A 22,386-nucleotide genomic window follows, 5' to 3' on the forward strand; every position below is an offset into this window, starting at 1 on the left:
GGTCAAGCGAAGCTCCTGGATGCACTGAGGCTCCGGCTGAGAGGGGACCCAGGGGTAAGGGGCCAGGGAGTCCCAGGGACAGTCAGGGCACAGGGAGGAGGCAGAGGTTGGGGGGACACTCAGGGGACAGGGAATGGAGGGATTGGATTGTGGGCATTCCAGGGGTCTGTCAGGACTCAACGGGGGGGGTGGATGGGGTAGGGGCAGTCAGGGGACAGGGAGCAGAGGTGGGGTCTTGGGGTGGTGGTGGGAGGTCTCTGGGGTATGGTGAGGGGGCAAGGAGCAGGATGGGTCAGGGATTCTGAGGGGGTGGGCAGTTGAGGGGCAGGAAGTGGGTGGGGTCAGATCGGGGTCAGAGACAGGCTGTTTAGGAGGCACAGCCTGCCCTACCCTAAAGCTCATTCAGCAGTTTGAGGCTTGCAGAAGAGCCAAGCTGTTAGCTTTTCCATTAGGGCTACCATCCCTTTCACTTCTCAAATGCCAAATTATAGTCTATATTTCATTTCAGTGCCATAGGGAGATTCATGTCAGGGGAGGGTAGCTTCATTTAAAATTAGCCACTGGGGGAGGGATCACATGAGAAGAGCAATATCCTACACCACCTACCTCCTTCCCAACCCTACCAGGGGAGACCCCTCCCTCCACCCCTATATTTCCTGAGGCTCCAGAGGGGTTAATTCAGTGGTTCTCAAACTTTTGTACTGGTGACCCCTTTCACATAGCAAACCTGTGAGTGTGACCCCCCCCTTATAAATTAAAAACACTTTTTTATATATTTAACACTATTATAAATGCTGGAGGCAAAGCAGGGTTTGAGGTGGAGGCCGACAGCTCGCGGCCCCCAGTAATAACCTCGTGACCCCCGAGGGGTCCCGACCCCCGGTTTGAGAACCCCTGGGGTAATTTAATTTTTAGCACCCTGTCTCCGTTCACATGCATGTGCTATTTTGAGCATTTCAGTTTTCACAACATAGGCTCATCCCAGATTTGGAACAAGCTCAAATGCTCAGTTCGAGGAGTATGTACATAAGCTATGCTAAAGACAAACCGACAGTAACCGTAATTTTTTTTATGGCAGGGGCCCCCAAAATTGCTTTGCCCCAGGCCCCCTGAATCACCTGGGCAACCCTACATGTTCCATAAGCAATTGCAGGTTCAAAATGGCATGCACCGGCACAAAACGAAATCTCTTGTTGAGGCTGGTTTGAAAACTAGACTCTGTAAAGCACACTACCTCTTGCAAAAAGATAAATGAAGCAATTATTAAAGGTGGTAAAGAAGGGAGACTATATGTTATGAAAAAGTGTTGCAATTTGAGTCATAGTCTCCAATCAGCAGTTTTTAAGGTAATATAATAGAAGTATAATCAACATGTACACAGTTTGGCAAAGTCAGTGGTGGGGTGAAGAAAAGAGAGGCATTGAATGTATTCTTGATTTTTTTCCTCCAAAGGCTCACAATATTTTTATGCTAAGCAAATCAAAAAGAGGGAGCATACCTTCCTTCCAACAAGCTTGTTGCTCGTTTTTCTAGAAAATCTCACATTCACACACTGAGACTGCTGCATGTCCACTGACAGAGAACAGATTTCCAGACCACGAATATTTTCTGAAATTAATTTTTAAATATGTTTTAAAAGGCTGATGCTTCAACATCTTAACAAAACAAAAAATAAACTACAAAACTTGCAGTGCATTCATAGGGTTTCCTTCTATGTGCAAGATACAGAGATTTATCTGAATGTCAAAATAATGTCATACGTATATATCTCCTCATTTTCATGGGGTATAACGATTGCTAGGGATTAAAGCACTGATCCTGCAAACACTTATGCACATGCTTAACCTTAAGCAGAAGAGTAATCCCATTAACTTTAAGTTAATCACAAGATTTTTCAGGAGTGGTACCTAAATAAATGCATTAATAAAAGAGGAGGGGAATTAGATTAATGATACCTCAAAAATAGCTATGATACTGAATTCCTTTTTGATACCTGCTTCACTAAGAAAAATAAAGAAAAGTCTTCTCAGCAGCTAGGAACTGAAGAAAAACTTATCAGAATAGCTAATGATAAAGAATAGGTTAGGGAATACTAAAAAAAAAAAAATATGAATCTGCCAGACTTGACAATATACACCTGGAATATTAAGAGAATTAGTAAATTAATACCTCATTGACAATTATTTTAATAGTCATAAAAATAGGGCAGTACTGTCTTGGAGGACTGGAGAAAGTAAATTTACTACGAAAAAGTAAAGAAGAGTGACCCTGGCAATTACTATCACATAAGTTTAACTCTCATCCCTAGCACAAAAAGACCCAGGCCACAGAATTCAAATCCAAGGTCTTGACTCTGGAAAGTGACAAAGGTGCTTAAATTTACACACTTAACTTTAATCAGGCTACTCACAGTTTGCAAAGTTAAGCATGTGAATAAGTCTTTGTCAGGTCAGGGTCCATATCTGGATCTGAATGCACACCACTCCAAAGCTCAGAGGGCTTGGGCCAAAGTTCTGGTTGGAATGCATCCTTATCCATGAGGAAATAAAGGAGCAAGTCATGAGAGAAAAAAATAATGAAACATCTAGAAGGTCAGAGAATTGTCCACATGAACAGCAAGGGCTTACAAATAATAGTTCATGCCAAAAAGCTTGATTACTCTTATTTTTAGACAGAATTACAACTTTAGGCCCTAATACTATAGCTGCAGGCCAATGGGGGCTGCGGGAAGAGGCGTGGGCCGATGGATGTACTGGCCGCCGCTTTCCACAGCCCCCATTGGCCTGGAGCAGCGAACCACAGCCAGTGGGAGCTGCAATCAGCCGAACCTGTGGATGCTGCAGGTAAACAAACCATCCCGGCCCACCAGCAGATTTTCCTGATGGGCAGTGTGCCAAAGGTTGCCGATCCCTGCTTTAGTGGAAGAAGGGAAAGCATTAATTGTAATATACTTGGGGTACAATCCTTGTTCCACTGAAGTCAATGGCAAAATTCCCATTGACTTCCATAGGGCCAGGATTTCACCTTTGGATTTTAGTAAAGCAGTAGATATGCTGTTCCATAAAATCTTACTGATACAGTAAATTCAACTCAGCTTGGACATGAACACTGCAATATGGAAGAAAATCTGACTGAAGAATCATAAACAAACAGCAAAACAGCTCGAAAATGGTTTAGTAACAAATCTGCTGGCCTACCATCAAGATTCAGGGTCCCTTTAACGTTTAAGTGAAGAGAGCATTGGCTTCCCTCTACACACTTCATCGCTGTTGAGAGCTTCATGCTTTTCAGTACAGTAGAAGATAAAGAGGCAGGAGCATCACGGCAGAAACTGTTAAAAATACCAGCTGTGAATGTCAAAAATACATATATATATATAAATCCAACTGGCTGTATGGCATTTTAAAGAAGATCACAAACATGGCCAAAAAAATCCAAAGGTGAAATCTTGGGCCTACTGAAGTCAATGGGAAATTTTGTGGCGACTTCAATGGAGCCTGGATTTCACTCCAATGTTTCTATAAGAAGAATGTGAGTGAGACAGAAGATCCAAGGCCTGAATAGCAAAACATTTTCATTGGTTGTACATTTGAGTGGTGTCACAGCTTCGGCAGGAAATATCCACCAGTAACAGTTCAGTGACAAATTGCCCAACTCAGGAGAGGAAAAGGAGTTGTACACAGTTGTAGTCACCGAACATGACTGCACTGTCAGTGCTTTTAGGCTCTCTCACAACCATTAAGTGTATTATTTTGTGATCAGAGGCACTCTTGGATTTAGTATTTAATTCCATGGGGGCTGGTGGACTGTCTGGGCAGCAGCTAAATGTCATTTTTACACAAGGGGGAACATTGCCTTCCTATTCATGGGCAAACATTTCATACCTATAGGATTTTCTCTGCCCTTCGGACCACGAAGCTCACAATCAATGATAGGTGTGGGGCATATTTGGTTTGTTCATGATGTAGATAGTGGTGCATTTCTACATCCAAGACATATTTCTTCCTTTATTTTCCTTCTCAGAGTTGTGCATCTCTTACACATCACTGCATGGGCCTCCATGCCAGTCCTATGTGAGACTATTGTGGAAAGCCAAGAGGGGTAGAGTGGTGGTCGTGCGGCCCCAAAATCCCATGCAACTTGCTGGGCTTCAGCAGCTCTTTGCCACCTCTCCAACCCCCTAGCCTCCGCCACATAGAGCATGATTATTCAGGATTTGTGCAGACAGAATTGATTTCACCCCTCATGTATTTGCTATGCTTTTCCATCTAAAAGATGTTGTCTTGCAATCATAGGTGAAGAATATCTGATTAATCAGGCTTTGGTATAGATCTGTAATTACGTGGGTAGTGTTCTGAAGCAAGGAATTTTAACACATACCCACCTAGAGGTTGTTTGAATGAGTTGCTGGGCTGTATTTGCTGAAATCTCCATTGCAACACATTGGCTTTGCCACATATGCTGCAGCACTACTTCATTTTAGCTATGTACATAACAATGCAATGATTAGTAATATTAATCATTTCTGCAGAACTGTAGGAGTGCATGGCACCGGCCATATAAATAAAAGACAAGGTGCCCTCCTCAAAAAGTTTACAATCTAAGGGCTAAAATGTGCCCTTGGGGTATGTGGCCAAGAATAGATTTCTCACATGGACGTCTGTTTGCTCACATGGAAGGTGAATGAACCATATCCATAACACTGATCCTACAGAGGGAGGTGACAGGTAGAGGAAGAAAGATGTGGGCACACCATCTTCCCACCAGTGATGCAGAGAATCACTGATATATTAATACTCAGAGGCATTATTATCTCCTGAGCACAGTCCCCACTAGTCTGTGGGGTTCTCCTTTTAAGTGGGAGTTTCAGCAGCTGCTGTTGGCAGCGAAAGCCCATCATTATGGATCTACAAGAGGCCAAATTGACACCTGATGCAAATGTGTGCATCTCAGTTGATTTCAGTGGAATCGTACCCATTTACATTTGGTCTGAATTTGACCCCAAATAGAAGAGGGCTATCTATCAAATGCAACCACAATACATAACACTATGGCCCTGATTCTCCACTCCTTTACTCTGATTTTATGCACTTGGAACTCCACTGAATTCCATGGAGATACACTAATGTAAAACCAGTGGAAAAGAGTGGAAAATCAGGCACTTTTACTGTAGTTCACATAATTTCAGGGCTACCTAGTATTTAACAATATGAATCCTAGATGGCATTCAGCTTTAGCTGCAGCTCTTCAGTTAGAAAAAATTGCTGCAAAATCCAGAGATCTTTTCTTGGTCAGCATCATCTGACATGTGATTGTTCATATTCCGTCATGCCAGCACAGAGTAACCAGGCTGCACTGTTTTCATATGAGCAAATTATTAAACAATGAATCAAATAATTAATTTGTAGGCTACTAGAGAATAATAGGGTTATAAGTAAAGCTATAGTATTATCATGGAGGTCACAGAAGTCACAAAAGATCTCGGTGACTTCAGCCCTGGCCAGACTGGTACTAGTCAATATTTTCATTAATGACTTGGATAATGTAGAATCAGAAGATGATACCAAGCTGGGAGGGGTTGCAAACATTCAAAATGATCTTGATAAATTGGAGAATTAGTCTGAATTCAACAAGAAGAAATTCAATAAAGACAAGTGCAAATTACGTCACTGAGAAAGGAAAAATCAAATGCACAACTACAAAATGGGGAATAACTGTCTAGGTGGTAGTACTGCTGAAAAGGATTTGGGGGTTATAGTGAACCACAAACAATATGAGTCCTCAATGTGATGCAGCTGCAATAAAGGCTAATATGATTCCAAGGTATATTAACAGGAGTGTTGTATTTAAGACACAGAAGATAATTGTCCTGCTCTATGTGGCACTGGTGAGGCCCCTGCTGGAGCAATGTGCCCAGTTCTGGGCACCACAATTTAGGAAAGATGTGGCCAAATTGGAAAGAGCCCAGAGGAGAGCAACAAAAATGACAAAAGGTTTAGAAAACCTCAGCTATGAGGAAATGTTGAAAAAAACTGGACATATTTAGTCTTGAGAAAAGAAGACTGGGGGCAACCTGATAACAGTCTCCCAATATGTTCAGGGATGTTATAAAGAGGATGGTGATCAATTGTTCTCCATGTCCACTGAAGGTAGGACAAGAAGTAAAGGGAGATTTAGGTTAGATGTTAGGAAAAACTTTCTATCAAGGTAGTTAAGCTCTGGAATAGGCTTTCAAGGAAGGTCGTGGAGTCCCCGTCTTTGGAAGGTTTTAAAAACAAGTTTGACAAACACCCATCAAGGATGGACCAGGTTTACTGGTCCTGTCAGAGAGCAGGGGACTGAACTTGACGACATCTCAAAGACCCTTCCAGTCTTACATTTCTATGATTCTATGAATTTAAATGGCAACCAGAAGCAATAACACCCGTATTAAGTCTCCAGAAGTCTCCCAAGAAGTTGTAGGAAAAGCAAAATGCTGTGCAGAGTGAAGTGATCCCTTCACATTAGTTTTTTTCAGTTCTACGAGGCATTTTGAGGCTATCATAAAACTGTTTGTAAACAAATAAATAATAATTTTAAATACCTCATAGCTTCGATTTTGCATGACTACATATATTTTGTTTCAGAATAAATGGTCAGTAGAGGGAAGAGATGACAGAAGAAAAGAAGAATTCCCTTCCTGTAAATGTTCTCAGACACTCCTGATAACAGAACTATGACACTGCACGTATCTGCCCTATTTATTTCTGACTAATTCTTCAACATCATAAGTGCTATCTTTATCATCTCTGTTATTTTTGCCCTCATTAGACAGTTACCTTTAGGGAATACACACACTTCTTTACATTCCTGAAATTACACTACAGGACAGCTGTAAGATACATTTTTCTCCACAGCGCAGGTGCGACCTACATTTGGCTTGAATATGAAATTATACTTATGGTTATAATCCCTCTATCCTAGTGTTTTGTTAATAGAAATATTGCTATTTATGGACACTGGTAATTTGGTGGTCTATCAGACATTTGCAAGGGCTTGCTTTTCAGCATGAACATAATTTCCATGTAGTTTTGCCACCAGCCCAGCCACAGCTGATTCTTCGTTATATGATGACATAGCAAGCAAACAAGAAATGTCTGATATCTGGCAGCTTGGAACAACTCAACCCTTTGTAAACTTGGACTGAAGAAACTATGGTTGTGACGTGAATAAGGAATGGAGATATATTATTTCAATCATTTGAAACCTGGGGCAAGAAGCTCAAATTAGACAATAACCTTAATCAGAGGACATACAAAGTAAATGAATCAGATACAATCTGACATCTTAGCATAGTTCTAATTATTTTTAACCTGAAATTTCGCCCTTATAAGTGTTCTCAAGTATTTAGTATACTTGCAGTATCTCGCCAAATATACCTAAAGATATACTAAAACTGCTTCACAGGGATATGAACCCATAAAGCCATTTTGCATAGCACTTGTAAATTTAACCCAACATCTTCTGGATCAATTTATTATGATGATTCCACACACTTCCAAATCAACTTGTTATACTCCCACATGAAGACAATTGAAGTTCAACTTGTGGTTAATGAATAGTAAAACATACTTGCTACACACACCAGTTCTGAAGTTAACTAGATTTTCAAGTTGACAATGTCCATTTAAAATAGATATTACGTGTAGTAAATTCTGAAAATTTTGCACTCGTGTTTTCGTGGATTCATAGATTCCAAGGTTAGAAGGGACCATTGTGATCATCTAGTCTGACCTCTTCTATAACACAGGCCTTAGAACTTCCCCAAAATAATAGAACATAGCTTTTAGAAAAACTTCCAATCTTGATGTCAAAATTGCCAGTGATGGAGAAGCCTACACAACCTTTGGCAAACCATTCCAATGGTAATTAACCTCACAGTTAAAAAATTATGCCTTTTTCCAGTCTGAATGTATCAAGCTTCAATTTCCAGCTGTTGTATCGTGTTTTACTTTTGTCTTCTACGTTGAAGAGTCCGTTATCAAATATTTGTTCCCCATATAAGTACTTATAGACTGTGATCAAGTCACTCCTCAACTGTTTCTTTGTTAAGATAAACAGATTGAGGTCCTTAAGTGTATCACTATAAGGCATGTTTCCTAATCTTTTAATCATTTATGTGGCTCTTCTTTGAACCCTCTCCAATTTACCTTTCTGAGTTGTGAACACCAGAATTGGACATAGTATTTCAGTGGCAGCTGCATAATGCCATATACAGACATAAACCTCTCCTTCTCCTTGAGATTCCTCTCTTTATGTGTCTAAGCATTGCATTAGACTTTTGGTCACAGTATTGCACTGGGAGTTCATGCTCAGCTGATCATCCACCATGACTCCCAAATCTTTGTCTCACTGCTTCCCAGGACAGAATCTCTCATCCAGTTAGTATAGCTTTCATTATTTGTTCCTAGATGCATACATTCAAATTTAGCCAAAAAATGCATATTGGTTGCTTGTGCCTAGCATACGAAGAGATCCAGATTGCTCACTCTATGTGACTTGTCCTCTTCATTATCTATCATCCCCCGCCCCCAATGTTCGTGTCACCTGCAAACTTTATCAGTGTTTGTTTTATGTTTTCTTCCAAGTCAATGAAAAAAATGGTAAATGGCATAGGACCAAGATCTCACACCATTTTGAATGTTCCAGAATATTGGATTACATAGTGATGCACAGATGCCTAACCCTTTTTCTGACAGAAATCTGGTTTTATAATCATTGTTACTGAATTGACATCATCAAGTTGAAATCTAATCCATTTTTAAAAAATGAATTAAAAGTAATTTCATCTATTACACTTGTTCCTAAGTCCTCTTGAGCCCCAATTTTTATGAGGATTTTACTATCACCTTTTCTTATTTATAAAGTGTATTTTCTCTCTCCTGTTGCTGACAAAAGACCCACATAAAAAAGGGGAAGCCAAGACCTCAATCCTGAGAACATTTACACATTTGCTTAATTTTGCTCACATGAGAAGTCCCACTGAAGACAATAGGATCTCTCACATACTTATAATTAAGTGCATGGTTGATTTTTTGCAAAATTGGCGCTCAAGATTGCAACCTCTGTGAGACAGGGCCCATCTTTTGGGTATGTATGAGTACAGTGTGTTGTGCTTTAGGTCTCCAATATCTTACTGGGGCCATTTTAGGTGCTTTTACAATATAAATAATATATAATAATAATACCTGATTGACTAGACAGGGGGAACAGTGGAAATGACAGTACATAAAGTACTGTCAGATGCACAAATGAAATATAATGAGGACAAAGAGAAAAGTTATTTTCTAATCTCTTTCGCATCTAGCCATCCTTGTGTGTCTTGTAATAATGATAGTGGGTACAAATTTTCAGACAAAATGTGATGTAGGCCCTGATCCTGCTACTGGCTCTGCTTGGCTGGACCCTCATATCCAAATGGAATTCCTTGCAGAACTGGGCCTTCAGTTTAGAGACTGTATTTACCTCTGTGTTTGTATACTATCTAGCACAATCTGGACCCAGTTCTAGTTCTGGGAACAAACAAACGAAATAAATGTTACAAGGGTCCTTCCCTTTAAGGCCAAAACATCATGCTAAAGGGCTTTCTCAGCCTGCCCAAAGAAAGGATAATGTGGCTTGCTTTAGCCAAGGCAGAGTACAGGGTCAAAGCCCCTGTTTCTTCTATCAGCTCCTGCACTTCCTTCTGTGTGGGCTATAGAATTCATTGTTCAGGGAATCAGATACATAATCCCATAGGTGCTGGAACTAGAGTTGCTGGGGGTGCTATTGCACCCCCAGCTTGAAGTGGCTTCCATCATATGCTTTAGAGTTTGGTTTAATGGCTCTCAGTACCCTCACTATGCAAATTGTTCCCACCCCTTCCTGAACCTAAGTGAGACTCACTGGTACCTGCCACAAGAATCTGACAGTACATTCATGCTGGTCAGCAACATGCTGCAAGAATGCTTGGCTGTTTGAGAAGGCAAATGGGGTGGGTAGATGATTTTACCCCATCCTTTCCAAAGCTTTGCAGATTCTCTTCACCCTATCATGTAGTAGTTGTTGTTGTTGCTATTAATTATTATTATTATTATTATTTATTATTTTATAGCTAATAATAATAATGATGATTGTAGGTAATAAAAAACACATTTGGGTGGGGTGGCTGAGGAAATCTTAGCGATGATTATACTAGGTAAAGAAAATTACAAAGCAATAAAGCACAAAATTCATGAACATAAGAACGGCCATACTGGGTCAGACCAAATGTCCATCTAGATCAGTATCCTGTTTTCCAACAGTGACCAATAAGAACTATTATCCTAAGATTTATTATAAACCATCATTTTTAAAAATGTTTTACTTTAGGGAAAGATTCTGTAAAACTGGTTTTAAATACCATGTCAAATGATCACACTGCCCTGATGTGGCCTTGGAGGGGATTTATTACTTGTAGAGACATTTTTTTGGTCGATAATTTAAGAATAACACAAATTGGAATTGCTTATACTTACTGGAAGGTTTGCTTTTACAATGAAAGCCCTGCAAATAAAAATAAGGATTATTAAAATACTGTTCTGAAGAAAAAAGATGCTTTAGAGTTAGTGTACATGTAAATATAAATATAGTTTAACAAATAGTCCCCATATTTGCTCATTAGATAAATCATTTTTAAAATTGAAGCATGACTTACCCTCAACAACACAACAATAGAAACATGCACCGTGCTAAGGCATAAGGGTCTGAGCCAACACCCGCAGAATCAATGAGGCCAATCTGATCAATTTACAATCTTTGTATTAAAGTTCTTTACAAGAACTATATTATAACAATTCCACCAAACTATATCCCTTCACATAACATAAGAACTCTAGATCACCCAATAAATTAATAGGCAGCAGATTTAATAACAAAGAAAACAAAGTACTTCTTCATGCAACACATAGTTAACCCGTGGATGCTGGAAAGCCAAAAGTATAACCGGGTTCAAAAAAGAATTAGATACGTTCATGGATGCTCGGTCCATTGTAATGAGGTGGAGCAGCCTCATACCAGCACAGAGGGAGTTAACTCACCTTGTTGAGCTCCCCAAGACGCCCCCCTTCCCCCTCATAGAAAGTGTAATGGCAGGCAGGAAGTATAAGAACAGAGCTCTGCAGCTCAGTTGGAGACAGATATCTTTCCCAGGAAGTCGCATTGCCCATGGAGCCCACAACCAGCTTGGCAGGTGATGACTCTCCTGAGCTAGCCTGGAGACAAGGCCAGCCACTACCCTGGAAGACTGAGGAACTCAAAGACGAAGTAGAGAATGAGCCACTCATCAGGGTCACTGGGAACCAGGCCACAGTGGCCACAAAGCAACCCAGCCAGATGCCAGTAGGAAGCAGCCCAGGGGAATCAGACATTCGTCCTGTTGTGTTGCCAGGAGGCGAGGCAGCACTCTAACATTTTCAAACCAACCTAGTGGTGGAATCACCCATCCCTTCAAGGTCCCTGGGCTGGGACGTGGTGGAGCAGGGTGGGCCCAGGTCCCCCTATCCTGGGCCCCACACTCAGTGCTGGATGAGCACTAACCCTCACATCCAAGAGGCCCGAGCTATTGCTTATTTAGTTGCCCCGCTACAAGCCATGATGCTCACAGATCTGGTGTGGGTGCTGAGTTTCCAGCACTACCAAAGGAGGTGCCCTGACCCTGAGATGCAGGAATCTTACATCCATTAATGGCTATTAGCCAAGATGGTCAGAGACACAACCCCATGCTCTGGGTGTCCCTAAATCTCCAACTGCCAGAAGCTGGGACTGTACGATAAGAGATGGATCACTTGAAATTGTCCTGTTCTGTTCATTCCCCCTGAAGTACCTGGCACTGGCCACTGTCAGAAGACAGGATACTGGGCTAAATGGACCATTGATCTGACCACTATGGTCGTTCTTATGTTCTTATACAACTATGAGTTGATAAGTTGGCAATGAGATTTACTGTGTCCAAAAATATATTAAACTGTTTGCATTTCCCATACAAGCTGATTGTTCAGGGATCTAATCCTATTTGTGCTATCTACCTTCCATACACTGTTGGAGCTATATATATAATAATTGATAATATTAATATTAGTCAAATAATTTTTAAAGAGGACTTATATATACAAGTCAAACATTCAGATCAATCATGTCTAAGTCAATAAGACTTGCTTTTTTATTTAAGAGTATTCAGGCCCCAATCCCACAACTGGGATTACCCAAGTGGGTAAGTGTTTGCAGGGTTTGGGTATAGAACAGTAGGGTGAGGGGGCCTGATTTTCCACTGCCTTCCTTCAGGTATAGTTATCTACCTCTGGGAAAAGCTAGTACAAAGAAGGTGTTAAATGCTACCACTGGTGTGAACATAGAATTCTGATCTAATAGAATTTTACACCCACTTCATAGAAAAAAGAAAAATCTTGAAACTAAATACATGCAAAGGTGGGATGAAGTGATACCAGAAGTGCAGGATGAGACTTCTGAGCTCTGCTTGTAAATTTATTTAATGTTTTTATAAAATACATGGCAAAGATAATTGAACAAATCTTCAGTTAGGATTATGGCTCCTGTCCTGCAAATCTATATGCATGCTTAGCTTTATGCAGATAGTAGTCCATTGACCCCACTGACAACATTCAGGTATCTAATGATAAGCTCTTGCATAAAAGTGTTTGCAGGACTGAGACTAAGAAAATAGCAAGTTTAATGCTCTAAAACAAAACCATTTTTAGTTATCTGAGCACCTCTGAGGAGCATCTGAGAAACCTTTTTACAAAAGAAAAACAATACCCCAAAACAGCTTAAAAGATTTGTATGAAATTTAAAATAAATCATTTGAGGAAGTTATAAGCACCTAAAAATAGGAGATTTGAACGGGAAATAATGTGGTGAGCAGGGCAGAACCTCTGAGCAAATGGGGGAATAGGAGGGGGAGGGAGGCAAGCTACTGAGCCCTGGAGGGATAGAGGGAGGCTCCAGGCTAGGAACGGCATCCCAGTAATTCCTACTGCTGCTTCTATGGCAATTACTCTGTGGCTGGAGCCTAGTGCCCCCAATTCCCCAAGTGCTGGCACCCTATCCCGTCCCTTCCTACACACCATCCTGGCAGCTGGCACATGAGTTCCTGCCCCTCCCTGGACCAGGTGTCTCCGATGGGACCCACAGTGACGGTAGGGTGGGACTAGGCTACGCTGGGAAGTCCCACCCACTCTCTGATGGTAGGGTTGCCAACATCATATTTCAAAAATAACGGACTGTTTTCTTAGCACCCCCGCCTCCTGCCTCATCTCAATATTGTCATTATTATATCATCGTCATTATTAATGAATTAATTAATAATATGCAGTATGCACCTATATTCGCCAGTTGTATTTCGTGCTGTTCTTGCTGCTTTTTGCAGCACTCAGAAATTCCCAATCTTGTTGTACAAAGATGACAAAATCTTTGCAGGATAACTGGAAGTTTATGCAAATTTGGAATTCGCTTTTAATTAAATCTACAATTCATCTGTTTCATACGTCAGACCATTTATTCCCCATTAATGAAAAAATCTTCTCTACAGATGCAATTGATTCTGGCACACTAAATACAAACAACACAATTTGGAACAAGTTTCTCAAGTTTTCTTTTCCACACTTCTGAAACACATACACCCATTTTTCATTGATCGATTTAGAAATGTCATTTCTTGATGTTTCGATCACATCTTGACTAGTGCAGAATTCCTCATAGCGCTGGTTCATGTTTACAATTTCCCTCATTTTGATTGTGCCTATTACATCTTCAAGAGCTGAGAAACAAAGCTTCTTGTAGAGGCTAATGTGTTTCAGCTTCATCACTGCACTGTCAGTAGAGAAATCAAACCATTTATCACTGTACAAAAGCCCAGAGTTATAAAACTTAATGAAGTCTTCTTTAACTTTGTGTTTTGTTGTGGGAGTAGCTTTTCCATCAGTTGTTTGGCTTAGAATCCAAAAAAAACTCAATCCTGTTTCAGACTTAGCACCTTCAATTTAAATTGGCACATCTCTGCATACATGTCAGTAATTCATAACTTTGATTCCTCCAACTTTCTCATAAATACATCAAAGACACAAGCCACATTGTGGGAAAAACACATGTATGTTTCCATATTACAGGCATACTCGCCATCTTCTGTGAAAATGTTCTTTAACGCTACTGGACAAGACTTCCCTCGTGACTTGAAATAGACTGTAATTGCTGGCCAGTTTCTCAAAAAATCAATCAACTGCTGAGTTAAGGAATAGCCAACTTATATTCACATGTTGCAGTACTTCTTTCTATTCAATGTCAACAAACTCAAAAAAAGTCAGAGTTCTTTTCTGTATATCGCGACATAGAAAAATGGTTGTAAATTTTCAACACAATTGTTTCTATGTCAACCAACAGCTGATCACTAGCATGTTTGCAAGTATTGAGGACTATATGTGCAGGGCACTTCGCCTTCAAAATGCAGTCATTTTCAGTATAGAACAACTTATACACAGAACTGTGTTTGCCATAGTTCACATTTGCATTATCAGCAGAGTGTGCAGTAAGACAATTAATGGTAAGACGATGTTTCTCTGGGCAGTTTGTTATAGCATGATGAATGCCTTTTGCAGATTCATCACTGTCTTCATAGAAATCAAGCAGCTTGCACTGAATGCCATCTGATATGGTGAAATATTGCAGGCACATTGGGAACATCTTCCTGTTCCCCTTATTTGAAGCATCAGTCACCACGGAGAAATACACATGCTGTTCTAGTGGCGATGGTAATAAATCCCATAAACAATCCCCCACAGACTTTGGGATCAAAATGTTGGTCACTAATAGCTCTGCTTTGGTTCGTCCACAACGCAATCGGTTTGCAATATTTGAATCACAAAACTTGATTTGAATCACTGGTAACTTATTATCACAGTCCTTGCTATTGTAACATAGGTTATGTTTAACTGTGAGGTAAACTGTTGCAATTTCCCATGCTGTGATTCGACTTTCAGTGTTTGAAGAGAGCAAAGAATTTGCTAATATTTGTCATACCTTTGGCCTGTGTGTTTTTCTTACGTTCATTGGCTACTGCATGCTGCCTCTGGTCAGTTTCACCTCCATGCCCTAGAGTGAATTCACACCAGCACAAAGTACAAAAGGCCCAGTTGTATTTTTCTTCCCACTGACTTTTGTATCTACACAGTCTCTACATTTTTTTCTCTTTACGTCTAACAGAACTGTCTGGTGTTCCCAGTACTTCACTCATAATTGCATCAAATGATTTCCTGACCATGTAAAAATGTGCTGCAGTTAATGTTAGCCACGAACAATATGATTTCCAAATATTAGTTCTGCTATAGCCAGAGGTTCCCAAACTATAGGTTGTGGTCTCCAAGGGTGGCATGATATGGTTATCGGGGAGGCACAAAGACCTGATGGGGCCATGCTGAAAGCTGGATGGGGCTCTGTCCAGCAGGGGAAGTGGACAGGTCTCTGCAGAGGTGTTCTCAGCTGCCAGGACCAGGCTCCCTGCCCACCTCATTCCCCTACTGCTGCAGCTGCAGCAGCCAGCCATCAACCAGCAGTTATGCCCCTCCACTGGGGATGTTGGCAGAGACTCTGTGAGTGGGGAAGCTACACCCCAGAAGTACTGATCCCCTGCCAGACAGAGCCCCTTTCTGACTCTGGCCCTTCAGCACAGCTCCAGGGCACACAACCCTGTCCACTTGCCCTGCCTGCGGAGCCTGCGCAGGGAAAGCAGACAGGCCGCCTCAAGGGCTGGAGCCAGCAGGGGGCTCTGTCCAGCAGAGATCAGTACTCATAGGTGCATCTTTCCACTTTCCACCTGACCCTGGCCCCAGAGCATGATCCTGTCTACTTTTACTGCTCAGTAGTAAATGGACAGAGTCCAGAGGAGAGTGGAAAGATGCACTCATGAATGCTGGCCCCCTGCTGTTGAAATACACGATAAAAGGCATCCTGTATAGTATGGGACAGGCAATTTTCTATTTAAATAATGGAGGCCCCCTTGTAATATGGGACTCTTGGCAACCCTACATCTTTGGCATCCCTATCTCATGCGCCACTGTGGCCACTCCAGCTCCTCCTCTGGGTCCCAGTCTCGTCTTTGCCCCTCATCCCACCAACACACGTGCATAACATAGCTGGTGCCTACTCTTGCTTCCACAAGATATTGGGGGGGGGGGGCAGAATCCATTGGGGATGCAGAAAATAGATCCGTCCAGCCAACATTTCCATTGCAGGGGCACATCATGTTGTAGTGCCATTAGGGTTTGGCCCAACCACCCCTCTGTCATGATTGGATTTGCAACATGGCACACAGGGTCACAGCACCACTTGACCCTGTGCAGTATGTCACAACACCCTGAGCAGGGAGTTGGACTCAGCCTCACTGAACAGGAGCCGCCACTACTGGATGAGTCTGAGGCAAGCTCACTCTCAAGACCTGTATGAAAAAGGTGCCACACATACACCTAAAGACTACTGTGGGGGTTGGGAGGGAGGCAGCTCCACTACTGGCTTGAGGTAGGCCATCACCTTTGCCATGGCAGTGTGTCAAAAGTGAACCATAAAACCAGACATGCCCCGAATTGTGGTGTTTCAGATACACTTGCATCAATAATAAAGAGAAGCAGGTGGCCACGAATTTTCATGGGCTAATTACTCAAAATTTCTCACACACTGAACTTCTCACAAGTTTCTGTTGGCTATCCAGGGCCCATGCAGTGTCAATGACGTGCAAAGGCAGGTACCACCTTTACATAATACTTCAATGTCACCTAATGAAGAACATCTAAGGAAAAACAATCTTAATTCACACAAATGCTACATGACTGGAATTTTCTAAGGCAAAATATTTCAAGTGACTGACATCACTGGGATTTGTGTCTGTCCTAGACCTTTGAAACCCAGGTTCATGAGAGAATTAAATGAATGCACATATTGGAACATGTAAGATCTTATGTACAAAACCATGTCTGCTGCCAGTAAAATCATTTCTACTTAGAGAACATTTCTGCATAAGGAAAATGCTTAAACAATATCATCCAATTTCCTTATTTGAATTTCCCAGCACAGTATAATCAGTAGAGAGGAAACTATTACTTTCTCCGAAATAATGCAAAGCAATAGTAAACTTTAAAAAAGCAGAAATGAAACAAGTCATCCACTATAAAGTTCATGCTCTAATTTTAGCTGCTGTCCCATATATCTATTTTTAATTCATTTCTTTACTGGACTCTGCAACTCTATGTAGAAGGACAAGTTTCACTAACTGAAGTTCTGGATGTACTTGAAGAATTGCAACTGACTACCTGCAAAATTGACTCAAGCCCAATAGGTATAAAAATTAAGTGGGTGAGCTGAGATGTTGGCTTCCTTGCTCAGAGTTCTCAGCAAGATATTTAAGGCAACTGCTGTTCAAGGGCTGAGCAACTGCTCACTGGGGAAACAATCTCACTTGCTGCTGACAATCTTGCAAATTACTACCCTGTTTCTAACCTCCCATTTTAGGGTCAGGCTATTGACAAGGCTGTGGTTAAGCAGCTCTGGAGACTTCTCTGATACCTGTCAATATTACCTAAGAAACCATCAGTAAAATAGTTAACTATTATCCCTGATTTATGCTTTCTTTGGTGGGGGAGGGGGTTAAGATTATTGAGAAGGTTATAATGCAAAATCTCCCTGGTGAAATCCTGGCTCCACTGAAGTCAATAGTAAAAATCCCATTGACTTCAGTGGAGCCAAATATTCATCCTCAGAATAGTTAGATGCCTCAGATTTCCTATTAATGGCACTTAGATCACACAAATCATACAGTGAAGATCATGTTATGGCCTTGAACCTTTGATGAGAACTATGCAGGCAGACCATTGACTTCAATAGGGTTCCCTACAGATGCAGAGCTCCTCAGACATGGAGCTCTTGCAGAAAATCCTTGGTTAATCAAACAGATTTTCACAAATATTAGACTGTTACAGTTAGCACTTGGTTGCAATTTCTTATTTTCATTTTTAAAATAAGATTTTTTTTAATTATATGGGAATTGGGTTTTTTCCCCTTCATACTCATTTTGCCGAAGAGTCATAGAAACCATTTACCAGAGAAGAACTCACACACGTTAACAAAGTTCATCCTCCACTTTCTATGTCTTTGTTTTCAGGAAATATCTAAACTGAACCAATAAATAAAACACGAATCCAGGAATCTGAATTCTACTTCCTCTTTCAAAAGCATTTTCTGAAAAAGGAAGTACCTGTGTTCTTACATCTATAAAATCACTGATTCATCTCTGTCTTGGCAAAAAGCCTAAGCAGAATATACTTACGCAATACAGAAACAGTTAGGGGGTTTCCTGGTTCTCTAGGGTTTCCCCCATTCATGCAATTGTCCTATTGTAGCTAGAGGTTATCTAAACAGATACAGCCAAATCCAGGCGCCTGAATAGAGGGTGTGGGGCCAATAGACTCCTTTTTAACTAACACAGCAGGTTCTCAGAGAACTGAGGCTATGTTGACAAGTGAAACACTCCTAAGTTTTGTTTGTGGTAGGGAAGGAGCACAGACAACAAAGTGAGATCAGGAGGAGAATGCTTCCAATTTTTGGTGATTTATTTTTGAATGAAACTGGCAGAGAAAAGAAGAGGCAGAAATGTCCCCCATTTGCCTGAATGACCAGAGGAATTGGGGGCAAGAGAAGAAGAGCTGAGGTAGTAGAATGTGCCCTCTGATATGTGACAATGGCAGAGTCAAAGTAAGACTCAAGCTCAGATCCTCAAAGGTATTTAGGCTCCTATCTTCTATTGGAATCAATGGAAGTCAGGAGCCTAAACACCTCTGAGGAGCTGGCCCTCAGTTTCATGTAAATTTGACCAGCTTTCTTTTGCTAGCAGGTGTGTCCAGCTCACAGGTGAAGGTGGCATACTAGAATTCTTAGCGACTTCAGGTCAGTGGAATAGTTGTGTGTGTGTCAGAGGCAGACTTCGAAACGTGTTAAAAATAATATTTTTTAAAAGATAATGGGCTTGATCTTGTCCCATTCTCTGGTCACTTTACATTGATCCATTAGTGTGGTGGCTTTCAACCTGTGGTCCACGGACTCTTGGGGGTCCACAGACTATATCGAAGGGCTCCACAAAAGTTTGTCATTACCATAGAACAATGGTTTTCAGCCTGTGGTCCGTAGACCCCTCGGAGTCAGCAAACTATGTCTAAGATTTCCAAAGGGGTTTGCACCCCCATCTGAAATTTTTTAGGTGTCTGCAAATAAAAGAAGATTGAAAACCTGCACTGCACTGGTGCACACAGCCCTAAAGTCAGGTGGCCTGGACACAGAAGTTCTTTCGTATATCAGCAGATCTTTGGGTGGAATAGAGCCACCATAGCAGTTATCACACTACTACCCCAATGCAGACTGTCAGTGCAAGATGTGACCAGAAAAAAAAAAAGCTTCCCTCCATTCTGGCAATATCCAATTCCTATGACAGCCCTTTGGGGCAGCTTTACAGCAACCTCTGGGCTATTCTAAGTCTGCACATTGACCAAGTGCAGTGGTCCCAGAATGTGGGAAGCACAAAGGACACATTTAAGTTTTCCCTTCCTCCCCAGAGCTGCACCAAAACCTTCTCAGCTACAATTGACCTTGTTCTTTATATTGTAACTAGGTCTCTCGATTAATTAAAATTAATAGCAATTAATCGCCATTTTAATCATGCTGTTAAGCAATAGAATGCCAATTGAAATCTATAAAAGCAGCAAAGAGTCCTGTGGCACCTTATAGACTAACAGACGTTTTGGAGCATGAGCTTTCGTGGGTGAATACCCACTTCGTCAGATGCATGTAGTGGAAATTTCCAGGGGCAAATGTGTATATATATGCAAGCAAGAAGCAGGCTAGAGATAACGAGGTTAGTTCAATCAGGGAGAATAAGGCCCTCTTCTAGCAGTTGAGGTGTGAAAACCAAGAGAGGAGAAACTGGTTTTGTAGTTGGCAGGCTATTCACTGTCTTTGTTTAATCCTGAGCTGATGGTGTCAAATTTGCAGATGAACTGAAGCTCAGCAGTTTCTCTTTGAAGTCTGGTTCTGAAGTTTTTTTGCGCAGGATGGCTACCTTAAGGTCTGCTATTGTGTGGCCAGGGAGACTGAAGCGTTCTCCTACAGGTTTTTGTATATTGCCATTCCTAATATCTGATTTGTGTCCATTTATCCTTTGTCGTAGAGACTGTCCAGTTTGGCCAATGTACATAGCAGAGGGGCATTGCTGGCATATGATGGCATATATTACATTGGTGGACGTGCAGGTGAATGAACCGGTGATGGTGTGGCTGATCTGGTTAGATCCTGTGATGGTGTCGCTGGTGTAGATGCATGGATTGCATGCTCCAAAACGGCTGTTAGTCTATAAGATGCCACAGGACTCTTTGCTGCTTTTAAAGATCCAGACTAACACGGCTACCCCTCTGATAATTGAAATTTATTTACTATTTTTGGATGTTTTTCTATATTCTCAAATATATTGATTTAAATTACAATACAGAATACAAAGTGTACAGTACTCAGTTTATATTTACTTTTGATTACAAATATTTGCACTGTAAAAATGACAGACGAAATAGTATTTTTCAATTCACCTCATATAAGTACTGTAGTGCAATCTCTTTATCTTAAAAGTTCAACTTACAAAGGTAGATTTTTTTTGTTACATAACTGCACTCAAAAACAAAACAATGTAAAACTTTAGCGCCTACAAGTCCACTCAGTCCTACTTCTTATTCTGCCAATAGCAAAGAGAAACAGGTTTGTTTACATTGATGGGAGATAATGCTGCCAGCGTCTTATTTACAATGTCACCTGAAAGTGAGAACAGGTATTCACATGGCACTTTTGTAGCTGGCAGTGCAAGGCATTTACATGCCAGATATGCTAAACATTTGTATATGTCTTCAAGCTTCTGCTACCATTCCAGGGGACATCCTTCCATGCTGATGACACGCGTTAAAAAAGTAATGCATTAATTAAATTTTGACTGAACTCCTTGAGAGAGAATAGTAGGTCTCCAGCTCTGTTTTACCTGCATTCTGCCATGTATTTCATATTAGAGCAGTCTCAGATGATGACCCAGCCCATTTGGTTCATTTTAAGAACACTTTCACTGTAGATTTGACCAAATGAAAAGAAGGTACCAATATGAGATTTCTAAAGATAGCTACAGCACTCGACCCACTGTTTAAGAATCTGAAGTGCATTCCAAAATCTGAGAGGGACAAGGTGTGGAGCGTGCTTTCAGAAGACTTAAAAGAGCAACACTCTGGTGCAGAAACTACAGAAACCAAACAATCAAAAAAGAAAATCAACCTTTTGCTGATGGCATCTGACTCAGATGATGAAAGTGAGCATGCATCAGTCTGTACTGCTTTGGATCTTTATCGAGCAGAACCCATCATCAGCATGGACTCATGTCCTCTGGAATGGTGGTTGAAGATGAAGGGACATGTGAATATTTAGTGCATCTGGCATGTAAATATCTTGCAATGTCGGCGACAACAGTGCCATGAAAATGCCTGTTCTCACTTTCAGGTGACATTGTAAACAAGAAGTGGGCAGCATTATCTCCTGCAAATGTAAACAAACTTGTTTGTTTGAGTGACTGGCTGAACAAAAAGTAGGACTGAGTGGACTTGTAGACTCTAAAGTTTTACATTGTTTTATTTTAAAATGTAATGTTTTTTAACATAATTCTACATTTGTAACTTCAACTTTCATGTTAAAGAGATTGCACAACAAGACTTGCATGAGGAGAATTGAAAAATACTATTTCTTTTGTTTTTTACAGCACAAATATTTGTAATAAAAAGTAAATATAAACTGAGCATTGTACACTTTGTATTCTGTGTTGTAATTGAAATCAATTTATCAATACATTAGAAGCAAGAGGAAGACCAAGGACAGGGTAGGCCCACTGCTCAGTGAGGAGGGGGAAACAGTAACGGGAGACTTGGAAATGGCAGAGATGCTTAATGACTTCTTTGTTTCGGTCTTCACTGAGAAGTCTGAAGGAATGTCCAATATAGTGAATGCTTACGGGAAGAGGGTAGGTTTAGAAGATAAAATAAAAAAAGAGCAAGTAAAAAATCACATAGAAAAGTTAGATGCCTGCAAGTCACCAGGGCCTGATGAAATGCATCCTAGAATACTCAAGGAGCTAATAGAGGAGGTATCTGAGCCTCTAGCTATTATCTTTGGGAAATCATGGGAGACGGGGGAGATTCCAGAAGACTGGAAAAGGGCAAATATAGTGCCCATCTATAAAAAGGGAAATAAAAACAACCCATG

The 22,386-nt window shown here is 40.9% G+C and overlaps 1 protein-coding gene across 4 annotated transcripts in view; it reads right to left on the reverse strand.

Annotated features, from left to right (window-relative positions):
• Nucleotides 1-22,386, reverse strand: part of IL17REL (interleukin 17 receptor E like) — a 70,671-nt gene that overhangs the window by 28,139 nt on the left and 20,146 nt on the right. For 2 of the 4 annotated variants that reach the window (XM_050936242.1, XM_050936241.1), the window contains exons 2-4: nt 10,536-10,563; nt 3,198-3,347; nt 1,499-1,608 (exon numbers count right to left, since the gene is read on the reverse strand). In XM_050936242.1, the coding sequence (XP_050792199.1) occupies nt 1,499-1,608; nt 3,198-3,347; nt 10,536-10,563 (288 nt within the window). Of the gene's footprint in view, nt 1-1,498; nt 1,609-1,955; nt 2,002-3,197; nt 3,348-10,535; nt 10,564-22,386 lie in introns of those variants that run through there. The other 2 variants (XM_050936244.1, XM_050936243.1) reach the window with 2 other exon arrangements.

This window comes from Gopherus flavomarginatus, chromosome 1, assembly GCF_025201925.1.
Source record: "Gopherus flavomarginatus isolate rGopFla2 chromosome 1, rGopFla2.mat.asm, whole genome shotgun sequence".
Classification (NCBI taxonomy): Eukaryota; Metazoa; Chordata; order Testudines; family Testudinidae; genus Gopherus; species Gopherus flavomarginatus.